This window comes from Mobula birostris, chromosome 32, assembly GCF_030028105.1.
Source record: "Mobula birostris isolate sMobBir1 chromosome 32, sMobBir1.hap1, whole genome shotgun sequence".
Taxonomy (NCBI): Eukaryota; Metazoa; Chordata; class Chondrichthyes; order Myliobatiformes; family Myliobatidae; genus Mobula; species Mobula birostris.
In genome coordinates, this window is record NC_092401.1 from 23,878,532 (window position 1) to 23,904,861 (window position 26,330).

Here is a 26,330-nt window from a genome sequence, read left to right on the forward strand (position 1 = left end):
TCATGTCTGTCTCCATCAAATCAGGATTGTGCACGGTCCCCTACCTGACAGATAACAGATATTCATCACCGGAGAGGCCACGCGCGTTGTCATCGCACAACCATCTTCTCCCCTAGAAGAAGAAATCAATATTCTTACCATCAGGTTGGAGGTTGCCCGGATGGAATATGAAGTGTTGCTCCTCCACCCTAAGGGTGGCCTCATCCTGACACAAGAGGAGGTCATGGACCAACATGGCAGAATGGGAATGGAAATCAGAACTAAAACGTTTGGCCACGGGGAAGTGCCGCTTTTGACAGATGGAGCAGAGGTGATCAACGAAGCAGCCCCCGCAGAGGTGATCAACGAAGCAATGTAGAAGAGGCAGTAATGTATAAATTATACACTAGTGTTACAAGAACACAATTAGAGCAAAAAGAAACAAAAGTCCATTGTAGTACAAAGTGATCAAACTGCTCATAATGTTGCTAACTTCTAATGATTAGGATTGCATTGGTTGGTTCAAAAAGTAAATAGTTGAAAGGAAGTAGCTGTTCTTAAACTTGGTGGTGTGAGACCTCAGAGTTCTCTGCCTCCTGATGGTAGCTGGGAGAAGATGGCATGGCTTGGGTGGTAGGGATCTTTGCCTTCTCGAGACAGCACCTCCTGTTTGTACACCCAATGGTGGGAAGGGATGTGCCTGTAATGTAAAGGTAAAGATTAGCTTTATTTGTCACATGTACAATGAAATGTTTTATTTGCATCAATGAGTATCACAGTCTGCCAGAGGCAGTCCACAAGTGTCACCACACTACCGGTGCCAGCATACATGCCCACTGATCCTAACCTGTACGTCTTTGGAATAGTCATAGTCATAGTCATACTTTATTGATCCCGGGGAAAATTGTTTTTTGTTACAGTTGCACCATAAATAATTAAATAGTAATAAAACCATAAATAGTTAAATAGTAATATATAAGTTATGCCAGGAAATAAGTCCAGGACCAGCCTATTGGCTCAGGGTGTCTGACCCTCCAAAGGAGGAGTTGTAAAGTTTGATGGCCACAGGCAGGAATGACTTCCTATGACGCTCAGTGTTGCATCTCGGTGGAATGAGTCTCTGGATGAATGTACTCCTGTGCCCACCCAGTACATTATATAGTGGATGGGAGACATTGTCCAAGATGGCATGCAAGTTGGACAGCATCCTCTTTTCGACACCACAGAATGTGTGAGGAAACCAGAGCACCCAGAGAAAAGCCACGTGGTCACGGGAAGAATGTACAAACTCCTTAGAGACGGAGTCCGTGATTCGGATCCAGACAGATCATTCTGGGCATTATCACACTGAGGTAGTAAAAAGGAAAACACCTGTCCCAGAATTTTGTAAAGCCATTTCTGACCAATGTTCCCTCTAATTTGTAATGACCAGCGTGCGCTAATATCTTGTGCTGTGCAATTTTTTGCCCAGTGACAACACTATGCGCGCACTGAATAATTTCTTCAATAAAAACAGCCAGTTCTAAAATCTACAGACAAATCATCACAAACTCCACATTGTCAACACAGTCCATGTCAGAAACTGGAAAAGGAAACGTGATTGTGTTCGATCATGAAATATAACTTACACGCCAACGAGGTAGAGGCTGACAATCTTTTTTGAATGCAGTTTAAACTCTTCTGTGCGCTAGTAGCCAAAGATATGTGCACAGGCACATGCACACACCTGAGGTGGAACATTGCTTCTGACAACAGTCAGGCAGCGTCTGCTGTCCTCTCTTCGGTCTCCGTCTGCTCCTGCCCCAGATTTCATCCCCACGTTACACACACAACGAGCTCAGTAAGGCCCTTCCCTTCTCCTTCCCTGGCTTTCTCCCTTGCAGACGTATCATGATTAAACTGCTGAACCTGCAATCCCAAAGCCTGGAATAACCATCCAATGATTGAATTCAAATGTACATATGGAGGCAGGAATTGAACGTGGATCGCAGGTGTTCCAAAGCTTTACGCAAACCACTGAGCTACCAAGCCACCCACATTAGGTCTTACCCTTCTCTCTTTTGCCTGTTCAAGTGCCTGTCTTACTGCGTCTTAAGCAGCATGGTAACATGGCAGTATAACACTGTACATCCCCAGCTGTAAGATCGGGGTTCAATTCCCAGTGCTGTCCGTAAGGAGTTTGCATGTTCTACCCAGGAATGCGTAGGTTTCCTCCGGGTGCTGCTGTTTCCTCCCACTATCCAAACACATACAGATTCAGGTTAGTAACTTGTGCATGCTCTATGTGACAATAGACAATAGGTGCAGGAGTAGGCCATTCAGCCCTTCGAGCCAACACCGCCATTCACTGTGATCATGGCTGATCATCCACAATCAGTACCCAGTTCCTTCCTTATCCCATAACCTTTGATTCTGCGATCTTTAAGAGCTCTATCCATCTCTTTCTTGAAAGCATCCAGAGACTTGGCCTCCACAGCCTTCTGGGGCAGAGCATTCCATATATCCACCACTCTCTGGGTGAAAAGGTTTTTCCTCAACTCCGTTCTAAATGGCCTGCCCCTAATTCTTAAACTGTGGCCTCTGGTTCTGGACTCACCCATCAGCGGGAACATGCTTCCTGCCTCCAGCGTGTCCAATCCCTTAATAATCTTATATGTTTCAATAAGATCCCCTCTCAGCCTTCTAAATTCCAGAGTATACAAGCCTAGTCGCTCCAATCTTTCGACATATGACAGTCCCATCATCCCAGGAATTAACCTCGTGAACCTACGCTGCACTCCCTCAATAGCAAGAATGTCCTTCCTCAAATTTGGAGACCAAAACTGCACACAGTACTCCAGGTGTGGTCTCACCAGGGTGCCTGAAACATGGCAACATCAGCGGGCTGCCCCCAGCACACCTTCAGACTGTGTCGGTCGTTGACACAAATGACAGATTTCACTGTATGTCTTGATGTTTCAATGTACATGATACAAATAAAGCTGATCTTTCTATAAGCTTAGTGGTTGTATCTGATTCTCCCATCTCATCTGTTGGCATGCTCTAGATTTCAAACACTCACTGTTTGTAAAACCCATCCCTCAAGTCCCCTGTAAGACTCCTTCCTCTTCCCTTAAACCTTTGTTACCTTGTCTTTGATAGATCCAGTCTGTAATAAAGACACTACCAGCTACACGTCACAATATACACAGAATGACGGAGGAATTCAACTTTGCGGTCTCTTTCAGGTATGCCTACCCTGAAGAAGTTAGTCTTCTCTTCACAACTTCTGATTTCCCTTCACAGATGCAGATGCTGCCTCACTTGCTGAGTTCGTCCAGGATTTTGTGTGTGTTGCTCAAGATTTCCAGCATCTGCAGAATTATCTTACGTTTATAATCAGCACTTATCAAACAGTTTCAAAAGAAACCTTTCCCGAAGCAATTGAATAAAACTTTTCCCTCTAGTCTAACTGAAGTAGATTAAGCTAGGTGGCATAGATTCAGGGTAAGATGAGGGATTCAGAGATGACCTAAAGGGGAGTTTCTTCACCCAGAGAACGGTGAATACCTAGATCATAGTACCTGAGAAAGGAGGGAGGTCACCTGGATCACCTAGACACGGAAAGCTATAGGCCAAGTGCTGGAAGGCGGGATTATCAGGGATGGGTGCTCACTGGTCCGCAGGGATGGGTGCTCACTGGTCAGCAGGGATGGGTGCTCACTGGTCCACAGGGATGGGTGCTCACTGCTCAGCAGGGATGGGTGCACACTGGTCTGCAGGGATGGGTGCTCACTGGTCAGCAGGGATGGGTGCTCACTGGTCCGCAGGGATGGGTACTCACTGCTCAGCAGGGATGGGTGCTCACTGGTCCGCAGGGATGGGGGCTCACTGGTCCGCAGGGATGGGGGCTCACTAGTCCGCAGGGATGGGTGCTCACTGGTCCGCAGGGATGGGTGCTCACTGGTCAGTAGGGATGGGTGCTCACTGGTCCGCAGGGATGGGTGCTCACTGGTCAGCAGGGATGGGTGCTCACTGCTCAGCAGGGATGGGTGCTCACTGGTCCGCAGGGATGGGTGCTCACTGGTCCGCAGGGATGGGTGCTCACTTTTCAGCAGAGATGGGTGCTCACTTTTCAGCAGGGATGGGTGCTCACTGGTCCACAGGGATGGGTGCTCACTGGTCCGCAGGGATGGGTGCTCACTGGTCAGCAGGAATGGGTGCTCACTGGTCAGCAGGGATGGGGGCTCACTGGTCCACAGGGATGGGTGCTCACTGGTCCACAGGGATGGGTGCTCACTGGTCAGCAGGGATGGGTACTCACTGGTCAGCAGGGATGGGGGCTCACTGGTCAGCAGGGATGGGGGCTCACTGGTCAGCAGGGATGAGTGCTCACTGGTCATCAGGGATGGGGGCTCACTGGTCCACAGGGATGGGTGCTCACTGGTCAGCAGGGATGAGTGCTCACTGGTCATCAGGGATGGGGGCTCACTGGTCCACAGGGATGGGTGCTCACTGGTCAGCAGGGATGGGTGCTCACTGGTCATCAGGGATGGGGGCTCACTGGTCCACAGGAATGGGTGCTCACTGGTCAGCAGGGATGGGTGCTCACTGGTCATCAGGGATGGGGGCTCACTGGTCCGCAGGGATGGGTGCTCACTTTTCAGCAGGGATGGGGGCTCACTGGTCAGCAGGGATGGGTGCTCACTGGTCCGCAGGGATGGGTGCTCACTGCTCAGCAGGGATGGGTACTCACTGCTCAGCAGGGATGGGTGCTCACTGGTCATCAGGAATGGGGGCTCACTGGTCAGCAGGGATGGGGGCTCACTGGTCCGCAGGGATGGGGGTTCACTGGTCAGCAGGGATGGGGGCTCACTGGTCCACAGGGATGGGTGCTCACTGGTCAGCAGGGATGGGTGCTCACTGGTCATCAGGGATGGGGGCTCACTGGTCCGCAGGGATGGGTGCTCACTTTTCAGCAGGGATGGGTGCTCACCGGTCAGCAGGGATGGGTGCTCACTGGTCAGCAAGGATGGGTGCTCACCGGTCAGCAGGGATGGGGGTCACTGGTCCGCAGGGATGGGGGCTCACTGGTCAGCAGGGATGGGTGCTCACTGGTCTGCAGGGATGGGTGCTCACTGCTCAGCAGGGATGGGTGCTCACTGGTCCGCAGGGATGGGGGCTCACTGGTCAGCAGGGATGGGTGCTCACCGGTCTGCAGGGATGGGTGCTCACTGGTCAGCAGGGATGGGTGCTCACTGGCCAGCAGGGATGGGTGCTCACTGGTCCGCAGGGATGGGGACTAACTGGTCCGCAGGGATGGGGGCTCACTGGTCCACAGGGATGGGTGCTCACTGGTCAGCAGGGATGGGTGCTCACTGGTCAGTAGGGATGGGTGCTCACTGGTCCGCAGGGATGGGTGCTCACTTTTCAGCAGGGATGGGGGCTCACTGGTCAGCAGGGATGGGTGCTCACTGGTCCGCAGGGATGGGTGCTCACTTTTCAGCAGGGATGGGGGCTCACTGGTCAGCAGGGATGGGGGCTCACTGGTCCGCAGGGATGGGTGCTCAGCGGTCAGCAGGGATGGGTGCTCACTGGTCAGCAAGGATGGGTGCTCACTTTTCAGCAGGGATGGCTGCTCACCGGTCAGCAGGGATGGGGGCTCACTGGTCAGCAGGGATGGGTGCTCACTGGTCTGCAGGGATAGGTGCTCACTGGTCTGCAGGGATGGGTGCTCACTTTTCAGCAGGGATGGGGGGTCACCGGTCCGCAGGGATGGGTGCTCACCGGTCAGCAGGGATGGGTGCTCACCGGTCAGCAGGGATGGGTGCTCACCGGTCAGCAGGGATGGGGGCTCACTGGTCCGCGGGGATGGGTACTCACTGGTCAGCAGGGATGGGTGCTCACTGGTCATCAGGGATGGGGGCTCACTGGTCCACAGGGATGGGTGCTCACTGGTCCGCAGGGATGGGCGCTCACTGGTCCGCAGTGATGGGTGCTCACTTTTCAGCAGGGATGGGTGCTCACTGGTCAGCAGGGATGGGGGGTCACTGGTCCGCAGGGATGGGTGCTCACTGGTCAGCAAGGATGGGTGCTCACTGGTCATCAGGGATGGAGGCTCACTGGTCCGCAGGGATGGGTGCTCACTTTTCAGCAGGGATGGGTGCTCACCGGTCAGCAGGGATGGGTGCTCACTGGTCAGCAAGGATGGGTGCTCACTTTTCAGCAGGGATGGCTGCTCACCGGTCAGCAGGGATGGGCGCTCACTGGTCCGCAGTGATGGGTGCTCACTTTTCAGCAGGGATGGGTGCTCACTGGTCAGCAGGGATGGGGGTTCACTGGTCCGCAGGGATGGGTGCTCACTGGTCAGCAAGGATGGGTGCTCACTTTTCAGCAGGGATGGGGGCTCACTGGTCCACAGGGATGGGTGCTCACTGGTCAGCAAGGATGGGTGCTCACTTTTCAGCAGGGATGGGTGCTCACCGGTCAGCAGGGATGGGTGCTCACTGGTCAGCAAGGATGGGTGCTCACTTTTCAGCAGGGATGGCTGCTCACCGGTCAGCAGGGATGGGGGCTCACTGGTCAGCAGGGATGGGTGCTCACTGGTCTGCAGGGATAGGTGCTCACTGGTCTGCAGGGATGGGTGCTCACTTTTCAGCAGGGATGGCTGCTCACCGGTCAGCAGGGATGGGGGGTCACTGGTCCGCAGGAATGGGTGCTCACTGGTCAGGAGGGATGGGTGCTCACCGGTCAGCAGGGATGGGGGCTCACTGGTCCGCAGGGATGGGGGCTCACTGGTCCGCAGGAATGGGGGCTCACTGGTCCGCAGGGATGTGCTGGTCTTGATGGTTTCTTTACATGTTGTGTAACTCTTCGACTCTATTAGCATCTGAATGAACAGTTAACTTGCCAGGAGACAGTGGGCTGTGAAATAAATGCTGATACTTGGGAATGTAACCTTGCAAATAAGTGGGTACTTGATGGTCAGCTCTTAATGGGTTGGTCCTTTTTGGAATGACTCAATGCAAGGTGAACACTAATTGGACAGCAAAGGCAGGAATCATTGGTGGCCAACTGCTGCCCCCTTGTGATAAGTGCAGGATGGCCAGAACTCGGCTGCCGCCAGAGATTTTCCAGGAGAGGGGGAGCTGCACGAGGGAGAGGGTGACAGAGGGAGAGTGAGAGAAAGACGAGAGAGTGAGAGTGGGAGAGTGGAAGTGAGGGAGAGAGGTGTAGTGACAGATTGAAAGAGAGAAGCAGAGAATGAAAGAGAAGAATGAGAGGGAAGAAGAAAGAGAGAAACGGACTGAAATGAGAGAGAAAGAGGCAGAGGTGGGAGAGAGAGGTAGAGAAAAGGAGAGAGATGGAATGAGTGAGAGAATGAGAGTGTGAGAGAGAAGAGATTGAGAGTGGGAGAGTGTGAGAGAGGGAGGGAGGAGCATAGTGATCACTCCGCACTAACATCTTAACTACATTCTACAGAGGCGTGGTTGAGAGTGTGCTGACCTTTTGCATCACAACCTGGTACCCCAGCTGCAGTGCTGTCGACAAAAAAGCCTTGCAGTGGGTGGTTAGGGGAGCAGAGAAGGTCATTGGGGTCTCCCTACCTTCTGTCCAAGACCTCTTTCAGAGTCGATGCCTCCAGAAGACACGGTACATCATTAAAGACCCCTCACACCCTCTCCATGAACTGTTTGTTCTTCTGCCATCAAGCAAGCGTTACAGGAGCATCAAAACAAAAACCACAAGGCTACTAAACAGCTTCCTCCCACAGGCAGTCAGACTGCTAAATAGCTGCTCCACCTGACTCTGCTTTGGACACTTTTAACTTGCACTGGACACTTATAACTGATTTTAACTGACATGTGGCTGTTGTGTTTTACTATTTATTGTTATGTTTATTATTTAGTGTTGCGTTTGTTACCATTGCACTGCTCCTGAGAAACGCTGTTTCATTCTGCCCTGCCGAGCTGATGTATGGTTAGAATGACAATAAAGTTTTTTGAATCTTGAATCTTTCAATCTTTAAATAGATTGAAAGGGAGAGACAGCGAGAGAGGGTGGAAGAGGAGTAAAACTCCGTGTAACCATAGATATCAGGAGCAGGGTATTCACCCTCTCAAGCCCATCAACCTGTTCGCTGTAAATTTAGAATAATTACACACTACCTTATCACCTATTCTGTAGTTACCAAACTGATATCCTGCTGTTGACAGTAGGTCTTGTCCACCTGTGAACTTAATGGTTTGACGAGCTGCTTCTGAGTTTGAAGCGGGAAAACTTATGGGTGGTTCTAGCACCACCTGGTGTGGAAGCTCCAGTGCGCAGGATCGAAGGGGAATGCAGAGGGTTTTAAACTCACTCAGCTCCAGCCCAGGCACAAACCACCCCATCGTCAACGATATCTTCAAAAGGCAGGGCCTCGAGAAGGTGGCATCCATCATTAAGGATCTCACCATTCGAGGCATGTCCTCTTCTAATTACAGGAGCCTGAAAGTTTTAGGAACGGCTTCTTCCCCTCTGCCATCAGATTTCTGAATGGTCCATGAACCCATGAACAATATCTTGCTGGTCCTCTTTTGTACTAGGTATCTATTTTTGTAACTTATACTAATTTTTAATGTATTGCACTGTACTACTGCCACAAAGCAACAAGTTTCATGACACAAATGATAATAAACCTGATTCTGATTCTGCTACAGGGTAGGAATGGCTGATTTTAGTTCCAAATCACCATGCTCACAGATCACGCTTCCAGCTTTCTTTGAACACAGATTTGTTTAATAGATTACATCTCGACTCCCCAGATGACAGTGGGATGTCACAGATCCAGATCATAACAAAACCCGTTCTCCAAGGGATGTCTCTAATACCCATTGCACCTACTCCAAAAGGGCATCAGTCATACCCAGGAAGAGCAGGGTGAGCTGGCTTGGCGACTATTCGCCAGTAGCTTTCACTTCCATTCTGATGCAGTGCATTGAGAGGTTGATCATGCCATGGCGAGAATTAACTGCTGCCTAAGCAAGGGCCTGGACCCATTGCAACTGGCCTACCACTCCAATAGGTCTACAACAGATACAACCTCACTGGTTCTCCACTTGGCTTTCAGCACCAAGGCAACAACCAAACATATGTACGCTGTATACGAATTACAGCTCGGTATTCTAAACCATCATCCCCTCAGTACTAATCATCATGTTTCAAAACCTGGGCCCCTGTACCTCCCTCAGCATTTGAACTCTTGATGTCCTCATAGGGAGACCATTTTCAGTACAGATTGGTGATAACATCAACATAAGCTCATTTATCTTTTACACTGTTCATTTATTCTTGTTATCTTCTGTAACTTTTATATCAACAAAGTTAACATCATAAATTCTATTAATTACAGAAAAATAGAGGGCAATGCAGGAGGGAAGGGTTATATTGATCTTAAAGTAGGTTAAAAAGACAGCACAACATCATGGGCTGAATGTACTGTGCTGTGCTGTTCTACGTTGTATATGTCAATATTAATAAACCTGACACGAAATGCTGGAGGAACTCAGCAGGTCAGGCAGCATCTGTGGAAATGAATTAACAGTTGACGTTTCAGGCCATAACCCATCATCAGGCCCTGCTGGGTTCCTCCAGCATTTTGGGTGTGTTGCCCTGGATTTCCAGCATCTGCGGAATCCCTTGTGTTAATCAACCTGATTCTGATTCATCCAGTACCGGACGCATTTCCGGAAGAATTCCATTCTGGAATACATCTGGAAGAATGCAGTGTGGATGCATTCCAGAAGATGGCGCCAGCGAGCAACGCTACCAAGGACGACATCCTCAAGACAGGTCACCAAGCAACTCATTTCACTTCTTTTATATCGTCTTTTTATTCCATATGTGATTCTGCTATTGTTTGAGCCTATCAGTGGGGAAGTTGAATCTCAGGGTTATATATCACATACATACATTGATAAAAAATGTACTTTGAATCCATAAATCCTTTGAATTATCCACAAGAAGGCAGCAAAAGATCACAAGAAGTCCCATAGAGTCCAGTGTGTCAACGGGCAATGCCAGAGGACGTCCTTTTAAGGCAAGTGAAGTTAGGGGAGATGTCAGAAGTAGGTATTTTTTACACAGAGACTGGTGTGTGTGTGTGTGTGTGTGTGGAACATGCTGTCAGGGGTGGTGATAGAGGCAGATACATTAGGGGCATTTCAGAAATAGGCACATGGAGGAATGAAAAATGGAGGGCTGTGTTCTGTGTAGGAGAGAAGCATTAGATGGATCTTAGAGAAGGCTTATAAAGATCAGTATAACACTGTGGGCCTATCATTGTTCTGTGATGTACTGTTCTATGTAATCCTGACCTGTTCTCAGTCGTTGAATCAGTCAGCAAGCAAGCAAGCTCTTTGGTCCAGCAAGTCCAAACTGACCCACCAAACACTAATCCATTTGATTCTCCCCACATTCCCACCAAACACTAATCCATTTGATTCTCCCCACCACAGCCACCCCTGATTGCACTGGTCACCCCACACTACAGGCAATTCACAATGGCCAATGAACCCACCAACCCACATACGTTACGGATGCGGGAAGAAACCCACGAGGTCACAGGACACTGTGTGTCCGACAGAGTGATCAGCAGCACTGGGGCTCCACAGGGGACTGTCTTGTCTCCCTTTCTCTTCACCATTTACACCTCGGACTTCAACTACTGCACAGAGTCTTGTCATCTTCAGAAGTTTTCTGATGACTCTGCCATAGTTGGGTGCATCAGCAAGGGAGATGAGGCTGAGTACAGGGCTACGGTAGGAAACTTTGTCACATGGTGTGAGCAGAATTATCTGCAGCTTAATGTGAAAAAGACTAAGGAGCTGGTGGTAGACCTGAGGAGAGCTAAGGTACCAGTGACCCCTGTTTCCATCCAGGGGGTCAGTGTGGACATGGTGGAGGATTACAAATACCTGGGAATACGAATTGACAATAAACTGGACTGGTCAAAGAACACTGAGGCTGTCCACAAGAAGGGTCAGAGCCGTCTCTATTTCCTGAGGAGACTGAGATCCTTTAACATCTGCTGGACGATGCTGAGGATGTTCTACAAGTCTGTGGTGGCCAGTGCTATCATGTTTGCTGTTGTGTGCTGGGGCAGCAGGCTGAGAGTAGAAGACACCAACAGAATCAACAAACTCATTTGTAAGGCCAGTGATGTTGTGGGGATGGAACTGGACTCTCTGACGGTGGTGTCTGAAGAGAGGATGCTGTCCAAGTTGCATGCCATCTTGGACAATGTCTCCCATCCACTACATAGTGTACTGGGTGGGCACAGGAGTACATTCAGCCAGAGACTCATTCCACCGAGATGCAACACAGAGCGTCATAGGAAGTCATTCCTGCCTGTGGCCATCAAACTTTACAACTCCTCCCTTGGAGGGTCAGACACCCTGAGCCAATAGGCTGGTCCTGGACTTATTTCCTGGCATAATTTACATATTACTATTTAACTATTTATGGTTTTATTACTATTTAATTATTTATGGTGCAACTGTAACGAAAACCAGTTTCCTCCGGGATCGATAGACTATGACTATGACTATTCTCCTCAGACACTGCCTGACCTTCCAGCATCTTCTGTTTTATTTTGGATCTCCAGCATCTGCAGTTAAACAGATAAAACTGAGCAGTGTCATAGTACTTTGTGTTGGATCTTGCTGTGTGAAGATTGGCCTCTGTGTTTCCTGCATTCCGCAGAAGTACACAATTCCAGAAGTCCTTTATTTGGGATCAGCTGGACATTCTCTATGCTTCTTCTTCCATCGGGCAGAAGATACAAAAGCCTGAAGTTCTGTTGCACCACAGCTTCCACCCTGCTGTTGTGAGACTATTAAATAGTTCCTTAGTATGATAGGTCGGACACTTGACCTTACTGATTATCTGCACTGCATTTTCTCTGTAACTGTTACCCTTCATTCAGCATTCTGTTATTGCCTTACCCGTTCTACCTCGATGCACCATGCAAAGATATGGTCTGAATGAACAGAATGCAAGGCAAGCTCTTCACCATATTCACATGTGGCGACAATAAACCAATTCCAATTCTAACTTCAATTCCAATACCATCTGCCGTTGACATGAGAGCTGTGGAAAGAGGTGTACCCAGCTCCCCATCTCCAACGTGGTGTAGGACAACATATTCCACCAGGAGTGAGAGTGTGGGTAGGGACTGGACATTGGCCAGGAGGCCATGCAGCTAATCTAGTCCACTATCCCAAATGAATCTACGTTAGCTCTGCCATCTCATTTTCAGAAGCAGAGTCAGGTTCACTAACACTGGCATATTTCATGAAATTTGTTGCTTTGTGGCAGCAGTGCAGTGCAATACATAGAATTCTGTATAAAGTATAAGAAATATATAATTAGTTTAAATGATTACTGCAAAAAGAGCAAAAGAAGTGAGGTTCATTAGTCCATTCAGAAATCTGATGGTGGAGAGGAAGAAGCTGTTCCTAAAACATTGAACTTTTGTCTTCAGGCTCCTGTAACTCCTCCTTGATAGTAGTAATGAGAAGAGGGCATATCCTGGGTGGTGAGGGTCCTTAGTGATGGACGCTGCCTTTGAGGCATTGCCTTTCGAAGATATTCTTGATGCTGAGAGTCCCTTTGATACTGGACAATGATGCAACCAGTTAAAATGCTCTCCAAATCTCCTCAAACTCCTAATGAAGTATAGCCACTGTCAAGCCTTCTTTGTAATTGCATCAATACATTGGGCCGGGGTAGATCTTCAGAGATGTTGACACCCAGGAACTTGAAACTCCTCACTGTTGATCCCTCAATGTGTGTTCCCTTGACTTCCTCTTCCAGAAGTGATGAGTCAATTCCTTGGTCTTACTGACATTGAATGCAAAGTTGGAGTTGCAATTCCAGTCAACCAGCTGATCTATCTACCTCGTCACCATCTAAAATTCGGCCCACAATAGTTGTGTCATCGGCAAATTTATAGATAGTGTTTGAGCTGTGCTTTGCTGCACAGTCATGGGTGCAGAGGGAGTAGAGCAGTGGCTGAGCACACATCCTTGAGCTGTGCCAGTGTTGACTGTCAGCAAGGAAGAGATATTATTTCCAACGCACACTGACTGTGGTCTCCTAGTGAGGATGTCAAGGACCCAGTTGCAGAGGGAGGGATTTGGAGCTTGTTGGTTAGAACTGAGGACGTGACGGTGTTGAACATCTACTATGGACCTATTTTGGTGAAAGGCAAATTGCAGTGGTTCCAGGTCTTTGCTTCGGCAGGAGTTGACTCTGGCCACGACCAACCTCTCAATGCATTTCATCACGGTAGATGTGAGTACAACTGAGTGGTAGTCATGGGCACTGGTATGCTTGTTGCCTTTTGAAGCAGGTGAGGACCTCTGCCTACAGCAGTGAGAGATTGAAAATGTCCTTTAACACGCCAGCCAGTTGGTTGGTAAAGGCTTTCAGTACCCTACCAGGTACTGATGCTTTGTAATCGTTCACCCTCTTGAAAGATGTTCTGATGTCAGCCTCCAGGACAGAGGTCACAGGGTCGCCAGATGCTGCAGGGATTTGCACTGATGTAGTCTATTTTCCCTTTCAGCGCATTATAAAATATGTTGGGCTCATCTGGGAGTGAAGCATCACAGCCATTCGTGATGTTAGGTTTTGCCTTGTAGGAAGTAAAGGCCTGCAAAAGCATCCAATAAAGTCTCTAATTTCAAACAAAATTTCTTTTTTGCATTTATATATCTCCTTCCCCCATCAGCACCCTCACCACACACACATCAATTCTCACTTTAAAAGCCCATGTTGACTGCCAGAATCTCTGCAGAACGGAGGCAAGGATCCAGATTTACACCACCTTTTGGACAAAGTACCCTTCCCAGATATCCCATCCAACTAACTAGCTGTGTAGAAAATGGTCCCCTGTCTACATTTCAACCGATTATTTCCCAGCATTTTTCTCAGTGTGATGTCCGGAAGGGTTTGTGTCAGCAGGGTAGTTGGAGAACGACCAGACATTTTGCTGAGAACCCCACTAGTCAGAGCCTTGAATACCCAAGTCTTCTACACTCTCACCAACACTATCCACACAGTACATTCTCAGACAACACGGTGTCCTTCCTCCTCTGTTGCCCCGACTCAGCTGGAGCTGATTCATGCTCTCAAACCTGAGCAGCCCGACTTTGTTTCACTTCTCTGCTGCATTTCTGTGGTTACTGATCTACACCAACAAATCCCCTTCTCTGTCATTAACTTGTCGACTCCATTCAAACCATTGCCCTCCCTCAGTGTGGCCATCCCCTCAGGATTCCGGAGCAATGGACACAAAATGCTGGAGGAACTCGGTAGGTCAGGCAGCATCTGTGGACAGGAATAAACAATCAACATCTCGAGCCGAGATCCTTCCTCACGACTATGATTCATGTTCAGGATGCATGATGAAAGATCTTAATTTCAAACGCTGACAGTTCATTTCCCCTACCAAAGATGCTACCTGACTTGTTGAATTTCTCCAGCATTGTGTGTTGCTCCAGGTTTCCAGTATCTGCAGAATCGCTTGTTCTACCCACCTGTGGGTTCCCTTCACAACTTATCGGGGGTTTGATAGACAGTGAGGACAGGATGAGCTGTAACTAGCGTCGAGTATAGCCGTAGTCTTTGATCCCATCAGGAGCTCTATTCCTCAGCCATCGACTATGGTGTGCAGTTCTGGTCACTATAGTAGAGGAAGGATGTGGTGGCTTTAGACAGTACAGAAAAGGATCACTAGGCTGTTGCCTTGTTTAGAGAGTATTAGGATAAACTTGTCTTGTTTTCTGTAGATTGTCAGAAGTGCCTAAGATTCTGGGAAACATCAATAGGGTATATAGAGTACTTTCCCAGAGTGGAAACGTCAAATACCAGAAGGCATAGCCGTAAAGTGTGAGTGGGGAGCTTAAAGAAGATTTATGAGATGAGTGCAATATAAATACTAAAGTCTTTTACATAGAAAGAGGTAGGCACCTAAAACACACAGCCATAAGCAGATACGATAGCTACGTTTCAGAGGCATTCAAACAGACACATGAACAGGCAGGGAATGGAGATCAAAAGATCTCATACCACCAGTTTTAGGTTTCTGAACCAGGATGAATAATTTCACTCATCTCAACTCTGAGTTGATTCCAAAACTGATGATCTCAGCATGATTTATTTATTTATTTGCTTATTGGTTGTTTGTCAGTCTTTGCTTTTGTGTAGTTTATCAATAATTATTTATTTGTTCTACTGTCATCATGATCAATTTATTATCCCTCTCAACCCCAATCTCCTACTTTCACCTGATAACCTTTGACTCCCTTAATCTCCACCTTAAAGTCAGCAACTCTAAATTCCTCAGTGTTATTATTTCAGGGGAACCTGTCCTGGTCCCAGCACGTACGTGCAATTATGAAGAAGACATGGCAGTACCTCTACTTCCTTGGGAGTTTATGGAGATTCAGCATGACATCTACAACTCTGACAAACTTCTATAGATGTGTAGTGGAGAGTGTATTGACTGGCTGTATCACAGCCTGGTATAGAAACACCAAAGTCCTTGAATAGAAAATCTCTCAAAAAAGTACTGCATGGAGCCCAGTCCATCACAGATAAAGCCCTCCCAAACACTGAGCCCATCTACATGAAAGATTGTTGCAGGAAAGCAGCATCCATTATCAGGGACCCTCACCGCCCAGGACACGCTCTCGTCTCACTGCTGCCATCGGGAAGGAGATACAGGAGCCTCAGGACTCACACCACCAGATTCAGGAACAGTTATTACCCCTCAACCATCAGGCTCTTGAACCAAAGGGGATAACTTCACTTACCTCATAATTGAATAATTCTCACAGCTAATGGACTCACTGGCAAGGACTCTTCATCTTATGTTCGCAGTATTTATTGTTTATTTATTTGTTTTTTTTTGTTTATTTTTGTGTTTGCAGAGTTTGTTGTCTTCTGTATTCAGGATGAATGCCAAAGTTGTGTAGTCTTTCATTCATTCTATTGTGGTTATTATTCTATAAAGTTATTGAGTATGCCCACAAGAAAATGAATCCCAGGGTTGTATATGGTGACATACAGTGTATGTACTTCAATAATAAGTTTACTTTGCCACTTTGAACTTTAAACCACGGTGGCATAGCAGTTAGCGTGACGCTACTGCAGCTCGAGGGCATTGGAGCTCAGCATTCAATTCCATCATTGACTGTAAGGAATTTGTACGTTCTCCCTGTGTCTGCGTACATTTCCTCTATGTGCTCCGGTTTCCTCCCACAGTCCAAAGACATACTAGTTAGTAGGTTAACTGGTTGTTGTAAATTGTCCTGTGATGAGGCTAGGGTTCAGTCAGTGGGTTACTAGGTGGCAGGCTCATTGGGCTAGAAGGGCCCGTTCTGCGCTGTATCACCAAATAAATAAATATACCCAATGACTTGGCCTCCAGAGTCATCTGTGGCAATGAATTCCACAGATTCACTAACCTCTGGCTAAAAAAAAAAAAATGCTCCTCATCTCTGTTCTAAAGGGACATCTTTCTATCCTTAGGCTGTGTCCTCTAGTCCTAGACTCCCCTCTGTACAGGAAATATTCTCTTCTCGTCCACTCTATCTTGGCCCTTCACTATTCAATAGTTTTCAATGAGATCACCCCTCACTCTTCTAAATTCCAGTGAGCACAGTCCCAGAGCTATTAAATGCTTCCTCATATGTTGCATCTTTCATTTCCGGGATCATTCTTGTGGACCTCCTCTGGACTCTCTGCAATGTCAGCAAATCCTTTCTTAGATAAGGCACCAAAACTGCTCGCAGTACTCCAAGTCAGGACTGACCAATGCCCCTGTAGGGCTTCAGCATTACACCCTCCAGCTGCCAAAACCCTCATCCTGACTACTATCATCTTCGGGCAAATATGCCAAAGGACCACATTAACTGGAGGTCTCCCATCAAAACCACATCCACCCATCCACACTCACCCAGCTAAGCAATACTTCCATTTTAGAATTCCATCGCATATATCCCCTATGATCTCACCCTTCTCTATCTCACTAAACTCCTCTGGCCCTGCATGCTCACCAATTCCTAGCAACGCAGACAAAATGCTGGAGGAACTCCACAGGTCAAGTAACCTCTATGGAGTCATGATGAAGGGACTCAGCCTGAAACGTCAACTGCCCATTTCCCTCCAGTAAATCGGCTGAGCTCCTCAAACATCTTGCATGGATTGCTCCAGGTTTCCAGCATCTGCAGAATCTCATGTCTGACTATCCCCTCCTCCTTTACAACCTTCTAAGACCCTGCACTCTTCTAATCCTGGCCATCTTATCTTCCTCTATTTCCATCCTTCACCAATTCCCTGAACCTTGGAGTTCCCTCCATCATCTCTCCCTTCTCCTTTTAAGACACTCTGTAAAACTTACTCCATCCCTAATTCAATTATGTTACTGTTTCAGAGATACAACACAGCAACAGGCCCACCTTCCCAACGAACACCAGCTGTCCAATTGTACCATGTGACCAATTAGTCTACTAACCCATGTTGTTTTTAGAGTGTGGGAGGTGGCCAAAGCACCCAGAGGAAACTCACACCATCACGGGGAGAACGTGCAAACCCCTTGCAGATAGTGGCAGGGATTGAACCCAGCTCACTGGTGCTTTAATTGCATTACTCTAACCGCTCTGCTACCATGCAATTTGATCAGGTTAGTCACCCCAAACCAAACCTCATCTTCTTCCATTCATGGACGCAGAGAGCAAGCCTTACAACCTTCCGAAGGCTTGGAACTACGCCATCTTTACTGTGCATTGAATTCGCTTCATTTAAAACTTCCCTGCAACGGAGAGAGGATAGGTTGAATCTATGCACGTAGCAGTCCCAAATCACTGTATTCAAATACTTTATTTCAGCTTAACCATCAGGGCAGAAATACAAAATAAACACCCACCCTAATTAGACAAGATTTATTGCTCCATAGTGATCTATTTACATTGTTTGCTCCTTGAACTCGATGCTATTTACAGTGGGTCCAAGAAAATGCTTCATACAACAAAACACTGAAATCCCAAGGACAGACCAGAGCCCGAATGGAAATTGAGCCTAATTAAAATCATCCTGGAAAAAGGAGTGGGACAAATAAGGGAGCTGGGATCCATCTCTGACAGAAGGTGGGTCAATGGGATGTGTTGGTAATCCAGATTCTCCCCACATCTCCCCAACCCATCTTTCACATATTCCTGAGGAATAAGTGGGATTGGGAATATGAGAAGTGGGATTGGAAGATTATGGGGATATTTGGATGGGTAGAATTGTCAGATGTAAAGATGGGAAGGTAGAAAGGTGGGACTGACAGTATGGGGATAAATCTTTTAAAGACTTGCACTCAGGGCCTCTTTAAAATGTCACTGGAAACCTTTGACCTGTCTCTCCATCTCTTCTGCTAGAAGCAGGTTTAGAGGGGCAGGTTGAACTCTGCAGTGAACGCCATTGCCTACCAGAATAAACTCTTTAGGCAGGGAGACGAGACAGCAAAGTCACGAGAGGCCAAGAGAGAGTGAAGAGGAAGGAAAGGAAAGCGTGTGATGTAATGGCGGTTGATTGAATGTAATTGGCAGCTGAATTAAAGAAAAACTAGGGGAAAAATTATTTCACTCTACAGGTGCCTGGGGTTCAAAACAGAGAGGAGGTGGAGGCAGGAAACCTAACCAGGCCCCAGTGCATGTGTTCCAGAGGACGACAATACTCGATAACAAGCTCATTCCTTGGAATGTAGGACAATGAGGTGGACCTTAACGAAGGGTTTAAAATTATAAGATGCATAGAAAGGGTGGACGATAACAGTCTCTTCCCCAGGGTAGAAGAGTCCAAAACGAGGGGGAATAACTTGAGGGTGAGAGGGAAAAGATTCAAAGGGACCTGAGAGGCAACTTTTTCCCCCAGAGGGGGTGAGTATATAGAATGAGTTGCCAGAGGAAGTGATTGAGGCAAGTACAATAGTACAATAGAAGCACTTGGACAGGTAGGTGGTGGGGCTTGGAGAGGTTAGGCCGAACACAGGGAATTGGGACTAGCTGGACGGGCAGCATGGACTTGGTGGGCTGCAGGGCCTGTTTCCACGTGGTGTTACTCCACGTGTCTTCCTGCAGGTGCCTTCAGCTGTGTGGCTGTGGACGCTTGTGAGTAGCTTGCAAGGGATCTCATTGCGTTCACCAGAATGGCCATTCAGTGCTGGATTCCAGTGAGTGCACATCTTCATGGAGTCACAGGCACTCAATGGTCCCAGCTTCCTCCAGCGCCGTGTTGTGTGGAGGAACCATAGGCTACAGGGACTGTACTGAAAGACGCCAGACCCGCTCTCTGGAGGACCCCATCTCACACTCACAGAACGTCAGCTCCAAGGAAATTGTGCCTTGGCCAACACCAGGCACACAGGGCCGGGGCTGAGTTCTCAGGTCCACAGGACCATAGGCAGAAGTCTCCACTCCACCTGTAGTTTGTGCCCAGGTCGGGAACAGTGTGAACCTGTGCCCAGTGGTGGGGCAGAGTGGCTGGGGGGTCCACACGAGTCATGCCAGGACAGCGGAGCCCACAACGCCAGCTCATGACCAGGTTCCTGTCCTTTGTAGTGGGGAAGAGGTTCTGTCTGCTTCCCAACCATGGAGGACAGGTGCCCAATAACGCACTGTCTTCAATCAGCTTTCCACACAACCTCCTCACCACAGGTCTCCGCACCGCTGAAAATTTCCACCCCCCTCCCCCACCCCCACTTGTGACTGATGACCCCGTAGGTCCGTCCACGGCCCCACCTTCTCAAGTGGTCGGTTGTAGAGAGATTGTCCATGTGCAGCAGGGCCATTTGTGGGGGGGAACGGGTAGTTCACATGTGCCTCTTCATGTGGAGAGCCAGGTGGTCCGACCGGGAGAAAGCCCGCTCGCAAAGATGGCACTGGAAGGGGCGGTGGCCTGTGTGTTTCCGGAAATGGCGGGTCAACTCATCAGAGCGGGCAAACTTCCAGCCGCAGCCTTCCCAGTTGCAGTGGTAAGGCTTCTCTCCTGCAAAGGGGAAACATAGGATTGTTAACAAGGGTGACAGAAAAATGGAGGGCTGCGTAGGAGGGAACGGTTAGATTAATGTTACAGCAGGGAAAAAAAGTTGGCACAACATTGTAGGCCTGTACTGTACTGTTTTATGTCCATGTAACATAGTCTTACATCCATTCTCCATCCATGCCCTTCCCTCCTGGATATCCTGATCATAAACCTAGTTCAAGAAGGCAACTCCATCATCAAAGATCCACACTATCTGGGCTATGCCTCTCCTAACAACTACCATTAGCTAGGTGGCACATACTTACAAACTTTTTGATCTTCTGCCTGATGGGAGAGGGGAGATGTCCAGGGTGGGAAAGGGGTCTTCGACTGGCCCACTGGAAGTGAAGCAGGTCTCTCTCCAACTAGAGAGGAGACTCAACAATTGATTGGTGGAAAATAATCTCAAATTAGCCACTCTCTTCTCAGGTTTTCTGTGTACAATCTGATTATTGTCTTCAGGAGGAGGAAACTGGAGGTCCATGAGCCAATCCTCATTGGGAGGATCAGAGATGAAAAAGGTCAGCAACTTTAAATTCCGCAGTGTAATCATTCAAGAGGATCAGTTCTAGGTCCAGCACATAACTCCCATTATAAAGAAAGCAAGGCAGCACCTCTACTTTCTTAGAAGTTTGCGAAGGTTTGGCATGTCATCTAAAATTTTTACAAGCTGTTATAGATGTGTGGTGGAGAGTATATTGACTGGTTGCATCATTGATTGATTGGAAGCACCAATACCCTTGAACGGAAATTCCTACAGAAAGTTGTGGATATGCTCCAGTCCATCATGGGAAAAGCTTTCCCCAACATTGAGCACATCTACATGAAATGTTGTCATAGGAAAACATTATCCATCAACAGGAACTTTCACCACCCAGGCCATGCTCCCTTCTCAGTGTTGCCATCAGAAAAGAGGTTCAGGAGCCTCAAGACCACAGCACCAGGTTCAGGAATAGTTGTTACCCCTCAACCATCAGGCTATTGAACCAGAGGGGATAACTTCACTCGTCCTATCACTGAACCGTTGCCATAACCTATGGACTCACTTTCAAGAATGCTTCATCTCATGTTCTTGATGTTTATTGATTATTTATTTATTATTATTTAATTAATTCCAATTTCCATTCCGATGTGTCGATCAATGGCCTCCTCTTGTGCCAAGATGAGGCCACCCTCGGGCTGGAGGAACAACATCTTATGTCAACGTACCCTCCAACCTCATAGCATGAATATCAATTTCTCCTTCCAGTGAACAAACTTCCCCTCCCCCCCTCACCCTTCCCCTATTTCCCACTCTGACCTTTTACTTCTTCTCACCTGCCTAGTGTTATTTCCCCTGGGTCTCCTCTTCCTTCCCTTTTTCCTATTCTCCAATCTCCTCTAGCAGATTCTTTCTTCTCCAGACCTTGACCTATCCCACCCACCTGGCTTCACCCATCACCTTGCAGCTATCCTCCTTCTCCTCCCCCACTGTTGACTCAGACATCTCCCCGATTCCCTCTCAGTCCTGACGAAGGCTCTCAGCCTGAAATGGCAACAGTTCACTCTTTTCCATAGATGCTACCTGGCCTGCTGAGATCCTCCAGCATTTTGCGTGTGTTGCTCTGGATTTCCAGCATCTATGGAAGTTCTCATGTTTGTTTATTAGTATTATTATTAATAACATTTTTTCTTTCTTTTTGTATTTGCACAGTTTGTTGATTTTTTGTTTTTGCACATTGGTAGTCGTGTGCCCTGATGGGTGCAATCTATCATTACCAACTCATCAACGATCTGTTCACAACTTCCATGTTCATTATAAACCTTGGCAAATTTTCACAACACAACTGGGATAAATCACCGCTAGGTGACCTTACTCCAGAAGGGCCTGTTTCTATGCTGTATCTCTTTGTGACTCGAACCAAACTACCAGTACGCCTCTGTGATGTGGGAAGAAACCAGGGCACCAGCTGGAAACACACGCAGGCACAGGGATGGTGGGGAAGCCAGAACTTTTAAAGTTGACAGTAAAAAAAAGTGTTCAAACCTGACCTCAGTTCTGTCTGTGTGGAGTTTGCATGTTCTCCCCATGTCGATTTACAGTCACCAATTAACTTGGAACTGTCACAAATTACCCCTAGTGTGTAGGTGAGTAGTGGAATAGCAGGGAATCCACTGAGAATGCGTGGAGAATAAAACATGGAATTAACGCAGGATTGGTGGAAATGGGTGGGTGATTGTCAGTACAGAATCGGTGGGCTGAATGGCCTGTTCAGATGGTATGCATCACAGTACATATGACAATAATAAACCAATACCATAATACTACTACATGTGCGGTGAGTGATGCACTCGTGTTCCTGCAGCTCTCTGTCCTTCCACCGCACCTGGACTCCTTCCAGAAGTGAACTCTCTACTTGCCCACCAAAAAGCACCAACACACAGTTATCTTTGATAAACTTCACCTCGCAATTATTTGCCCTTTCAGCAATTATTTTTTTTTTTAGAAAGAGATAATGATTCCCTTCACTGGTCACACGTACATCAAAACGTACAGTGAAATGCCTCATTTGTGTCAACGACCTACACGGTCCGGGAATGTGCTAGGGCAGCCTGTGAGTATTGCTATGCTTGGTCGGAGAAAACCCCCATGGTCACAGGGAGAATGTACAAACTCCCAACAGACAGCGATGACAATTGAACCCAGGCGTCTCGCACTGTACCTCTTTATGCTAACTGCTACTCTACTGTGCTGCCCTTTCATGCTATTTTCATGTCCTCCTGGAGTTTCTCAGTGAGCTCAGCTCTTTCTGAATTTGAAATCATCTGCAAATTTAATACTGTACTTTTGATTCCAGAATATAAAGGTAAACTTGAAATAAATCATTTGATAGGGATCTAATCCGGGTTACTGAAGTTATAAAGACAACAAGGCATAGGAGCAGAATTAGGCCACTCAGCCCATCAAAGTGACAAAAGATTCCTTCCCATTATCCCGCACCCCACCACCTGTCTGTTACACAATCTGAAACAGAAACATAAGGGTGCAAATCTTAACCAAGAGACATAAAATTTAGCCTATGCTCTGCGTTCTGGAGGGAACAACACACTTTGCAGGGAGACCATCAGTTTCTTGAAAATGTATCTGGAAGGAAGGTGGGGGGGGGGGGGGAATGAAACTGATGTTCTGTGTCTCTCTGATGGAGGAATTCACCAGCTCAGGAAGTATCTGTGGAGGCAAAAGGTTAGGGCACTTGCCCCACTCCTCCTCCTCACCTCCATCATGGTCATTACCCTCTTCACCATTGAGGATGTCTTCAAAAGGTGATGGCTCAGGAATATGGCATCCATCATTAAGGATCCTCATCATCCAGGAATTGCCTTCTTCTCATTTCTACCACGAGGGAGGAGGTGCAGGAGCCTGAAGACACTCACTGAACGTTTTAGGAACAGCTTCTTCCAGATATCTGAACAGTCCTTGAACTCAAGAACACTACCTCTCTTTGGCTCTTTTTGCATGACTTACTTTTATTTCTTATTGTAACTTTTTTTTAAAAAAAAGTATTGCACTGCACTGCTGCCGCAGAACCAGAAACTTCACACACATGTCACGACATACATGTGGGATATGGCAATTCTTGAAACCTCTAGCCACCCAGAAAACTACATCTACACCAGGTGCACTAAGCTGCACCTCCTCAAGGAACACGCTGAAGAACTGGAGCCACAACTCAATTACCTTCGGCTCTTAAGAGAAAGTGAGGAGATGATAGAACGGAGCTACAGGGAGTTAAGTCACCCCTAGGTTGCAGGAGACAGGTGAATAGATGCCTGTCAGGAGTGGGAAGGGAAATCTGGTACAAAGTACCCCTGTGGGTGCTCCCCTCAATAATAAGTATAATGTTTTGTATACTGTTGGGAGGGATAACCTACTGGGGGAAGCCATAGCGACCGGGTCTCTTCCCCTGGTGCTGTGGCTCGAGGGGAAGGGGTCTGAGGAGGAATGCACTGATGTTAGGAGATTCCATAGTCAGAGGAGTGGATAGGAGAGTCTGCGGACATGATAAAGAAATCCAGATAGTATATTGCCTCCCAGGTGCCAGGGTCAGGAACATCTCGGATCATGTTCACAACGTTCTAAATGGGGAGAGTAAACAGCCAGATATCATGGTCCACATTGGTACCAATGACGTAGGAAGGAAAAGAGAGAAAGTCCTAAAGAGAGAATTTGGGAGCTAGGTAGAAAGTTGAAAAGCAGGACCTCCAGGGTAATAATCTCTGAGATTGCTGCCTTTGCCACACCAGTCATAGGATGATTTGGTAGATCAATATGTGGCTGAGGAACTGGTGTGGGGGGCAGGCTTTCAGAGTTATGGATCACTGGGATCTCTTCCAGGGATGGCATGACTTGTACAAAAGGGTAAGGCGACACATGAACCAGAGGTGGACCAATATCTTTGTGGGCAGGTTTGCTCAAGCTGTTGGGGAGGGTTTAAACTAATTTGGCAGGGGGGTGGGAACTGGAGTGATAGGGCTAAGGACAAGGATGTTGATTTACAAGTAGAGGTAGTGTATAGTAAGACTGTCACGAAGCATACACAAATGATGGGGCAAAATTGCAGTCAGTGGGATGGGTTGCAGTCTAAAAGACAGGACAAAATTGAAAAGGGGTGACCAATACAGGACTGAAGATGTTATATTTGAATGCACACCGTATACAAATTAAGGTAGATGATCTTGCAATGCAGTTAAGTGATCAGCCGGTATGACGTTGTGGGTATCACAGAGTCATGGCTGAAAGACGATTGTAGTTGGGAGCTTAATATCCAATCTATTGAAAAAAAAACAGACAGGGAGGCAGGGCAGGAGGAGTGGCTCTGCTGGTAAAAAAAAAATGAAATCAAATGTTCAGAAAGAGGTGACATAGGATTGGAAGATGTAGAATCCTTGGGGTAGAGTTAAGAAACTGCAAGGGCAATAAGACCCTGATGGGAGTGAAAAACAGGCTTCCAAATAGCAGCCAGAATGTGGTCTACATATTACAGTGGGAGATCGAAAAAGCACGTCAAAAAGACAATGTAACATTAATCATGGAGGATTTCAATATGCAAATAAATTGGGGAAAATCAAGTTGATGATGGATTCATACATAGAACATAGAATAGTACAGCACAGTACAGGCCCTTCGGCCCACAATGTTGTGCCGACCCTCAAACCCTGCCTCCCATATAAGCCCCCACCTTAAATTCCTCCATATACCCGTCTAGTAGTCTCTTAAACTTCACTAGTGTATCTGCCCCCACCACTGACTCAGGCAGTGCATTCCACGCACCAACCACTCTCTGAGTAAAAAACCTTCCTCTAATATCCCCCTCGAACTTCCCACCCCTTACCTTAAAGCCATGTCCTCTTGTATTGAGCAGTGGTGCCCTGGGGAAGAGGCGCTGGCTATCCACTCTATCTATTCCTCTTATTATCTTGTACACCTCTATCATGTCTCCTCTCATCCTCCTTCTCTCCAAAGAGTAAAGCCCTAGCTCCCTTAATCTCTGATCATAATGCATACTTTCTAAACCAGGCAGCGTCCTGGTAAATCTCCTTTGCTTCCACATCCTTCCTATAGTGAGGTGACCAGAACTGGACACAGTACTCCAAGTGTGGCCTAACCAGAGTTTTATAGAGCTGCATCATTACATCACGACTCTTAAACTCTATCCCTCGACTTATGAAAGCTAACACCCCATAAGCTTTCTTAACTACCCTATCCACCAGTGAGGCAACTTTCAGGGATCTGTGGACATGTACCCCGAGATCCCTCTGCTCCTCCACACTACCAAGTATCCTGCCATTTTCTTTGTACTCTGCCTTGGAATTTGTCCTTCCAAAGTGTACCACCTCACACTTCTCCAGGTTGAACTCCATCTGCCAAGAGAGAATTTCTCTCATTCCAAGAGAGAATTTGTGGAATTCCTCTGAGATGACTTTTGGGAACAGCTTGTGGTTGAGCCCACTAGGGGATCAGCAATTCTGGATTGGGTGATGCATAATAAACTGGATATAATTAGGGAACTTAAGGGTAAAGAAACCCTTAGGAAACAGTGATCATAATCTGAGAATTCACCCTGCAATTTGAGAGGGAAAAGCTAAAGTCAGATGTATTGGTACTTCAGTGATGTAAAGGAAATTACAGAGGCACAAGGGAGGAGCTGAACAAAGTTGATTGCAAGGAGACACTAGCAGGGACAATGGCAAGGCAGCAATGGCTAGAGTTTCTG

General features: G+C 47.4%; 2 protein-coding genes across 3 annotated transcripts in view; both read right to left on the minus strand.

Moving 5' to 3' along the window:
- Nucleotides 1-595: 595 nt before the first annotated feature.
- LOC140191191 (uncharacterized) lies at nt 596-7,558 on the minus strand. The gene is made up of 3 exons (XM_072248349.1): nt 5,602-7,558; nt 3,217-3,332; nt 596-679 (listed from the first exon to the last, which is right to left on the minus strand). Exons 1-2 carry the CDS (start codon nt 6,845-6,847, stop codon nt 3,259-3,261), a joined length of 1,320 nt encoding a protein of 439 aa, XP_072104450.1. The 5' UTR covers nt 6,848-7,558; the 3' UTR covers nt 596-679; nt 3,217-3,258.
- Nucleotides 7,559-15,821: 8,263 nt separating this feature from the next.
- LOC140191192 (Krueppel-like factor 1) overlaps nt 15,822-26,330 on the minus strand; it is a 56,840-nt gene continuing 46,331 nt past the window's right edge. The window contains exons 3-4 of one of the 2 annotated variants that reach the window (XR_011883781.1): nt 19,794-20,040; nt 15,822-17,821 (exon numbers count right to left, since the gene is read on the minus strand). Coding sequence is in view for 1 of the 2 variants with exons in the window: in XM_072248350.1 (XP_072104451.1) it covers nt 19,865-20,040 (176 nt within the window). In the remaining variant the exon portion in view is untranslated. Of the gene's footprint in view, nt 17,822-17,870; nt 20,041-26,330 lie in introns of those variants that run through there. The other variant, XM_072248350.1, reaches the window with a different exon arrangement.

Excerpts from the sequence above, each read along its gene's own strand:
- LOC140191191 (XM_072248349.1), bottom strand. The coding sequence starts at position 6,847 with ATGCTAATAGAGTCGAAGAGTTACACAACATGTAAAGAAACCATCAAG. Across the intron at positions 3,333-5,601 it reads GCCCCCATCCCTGCTGACCG|ATGCTGGAAATCTTGAGCAA; the intron begins GTGAGCAGCCAT and ends ATAATTCTGCAG.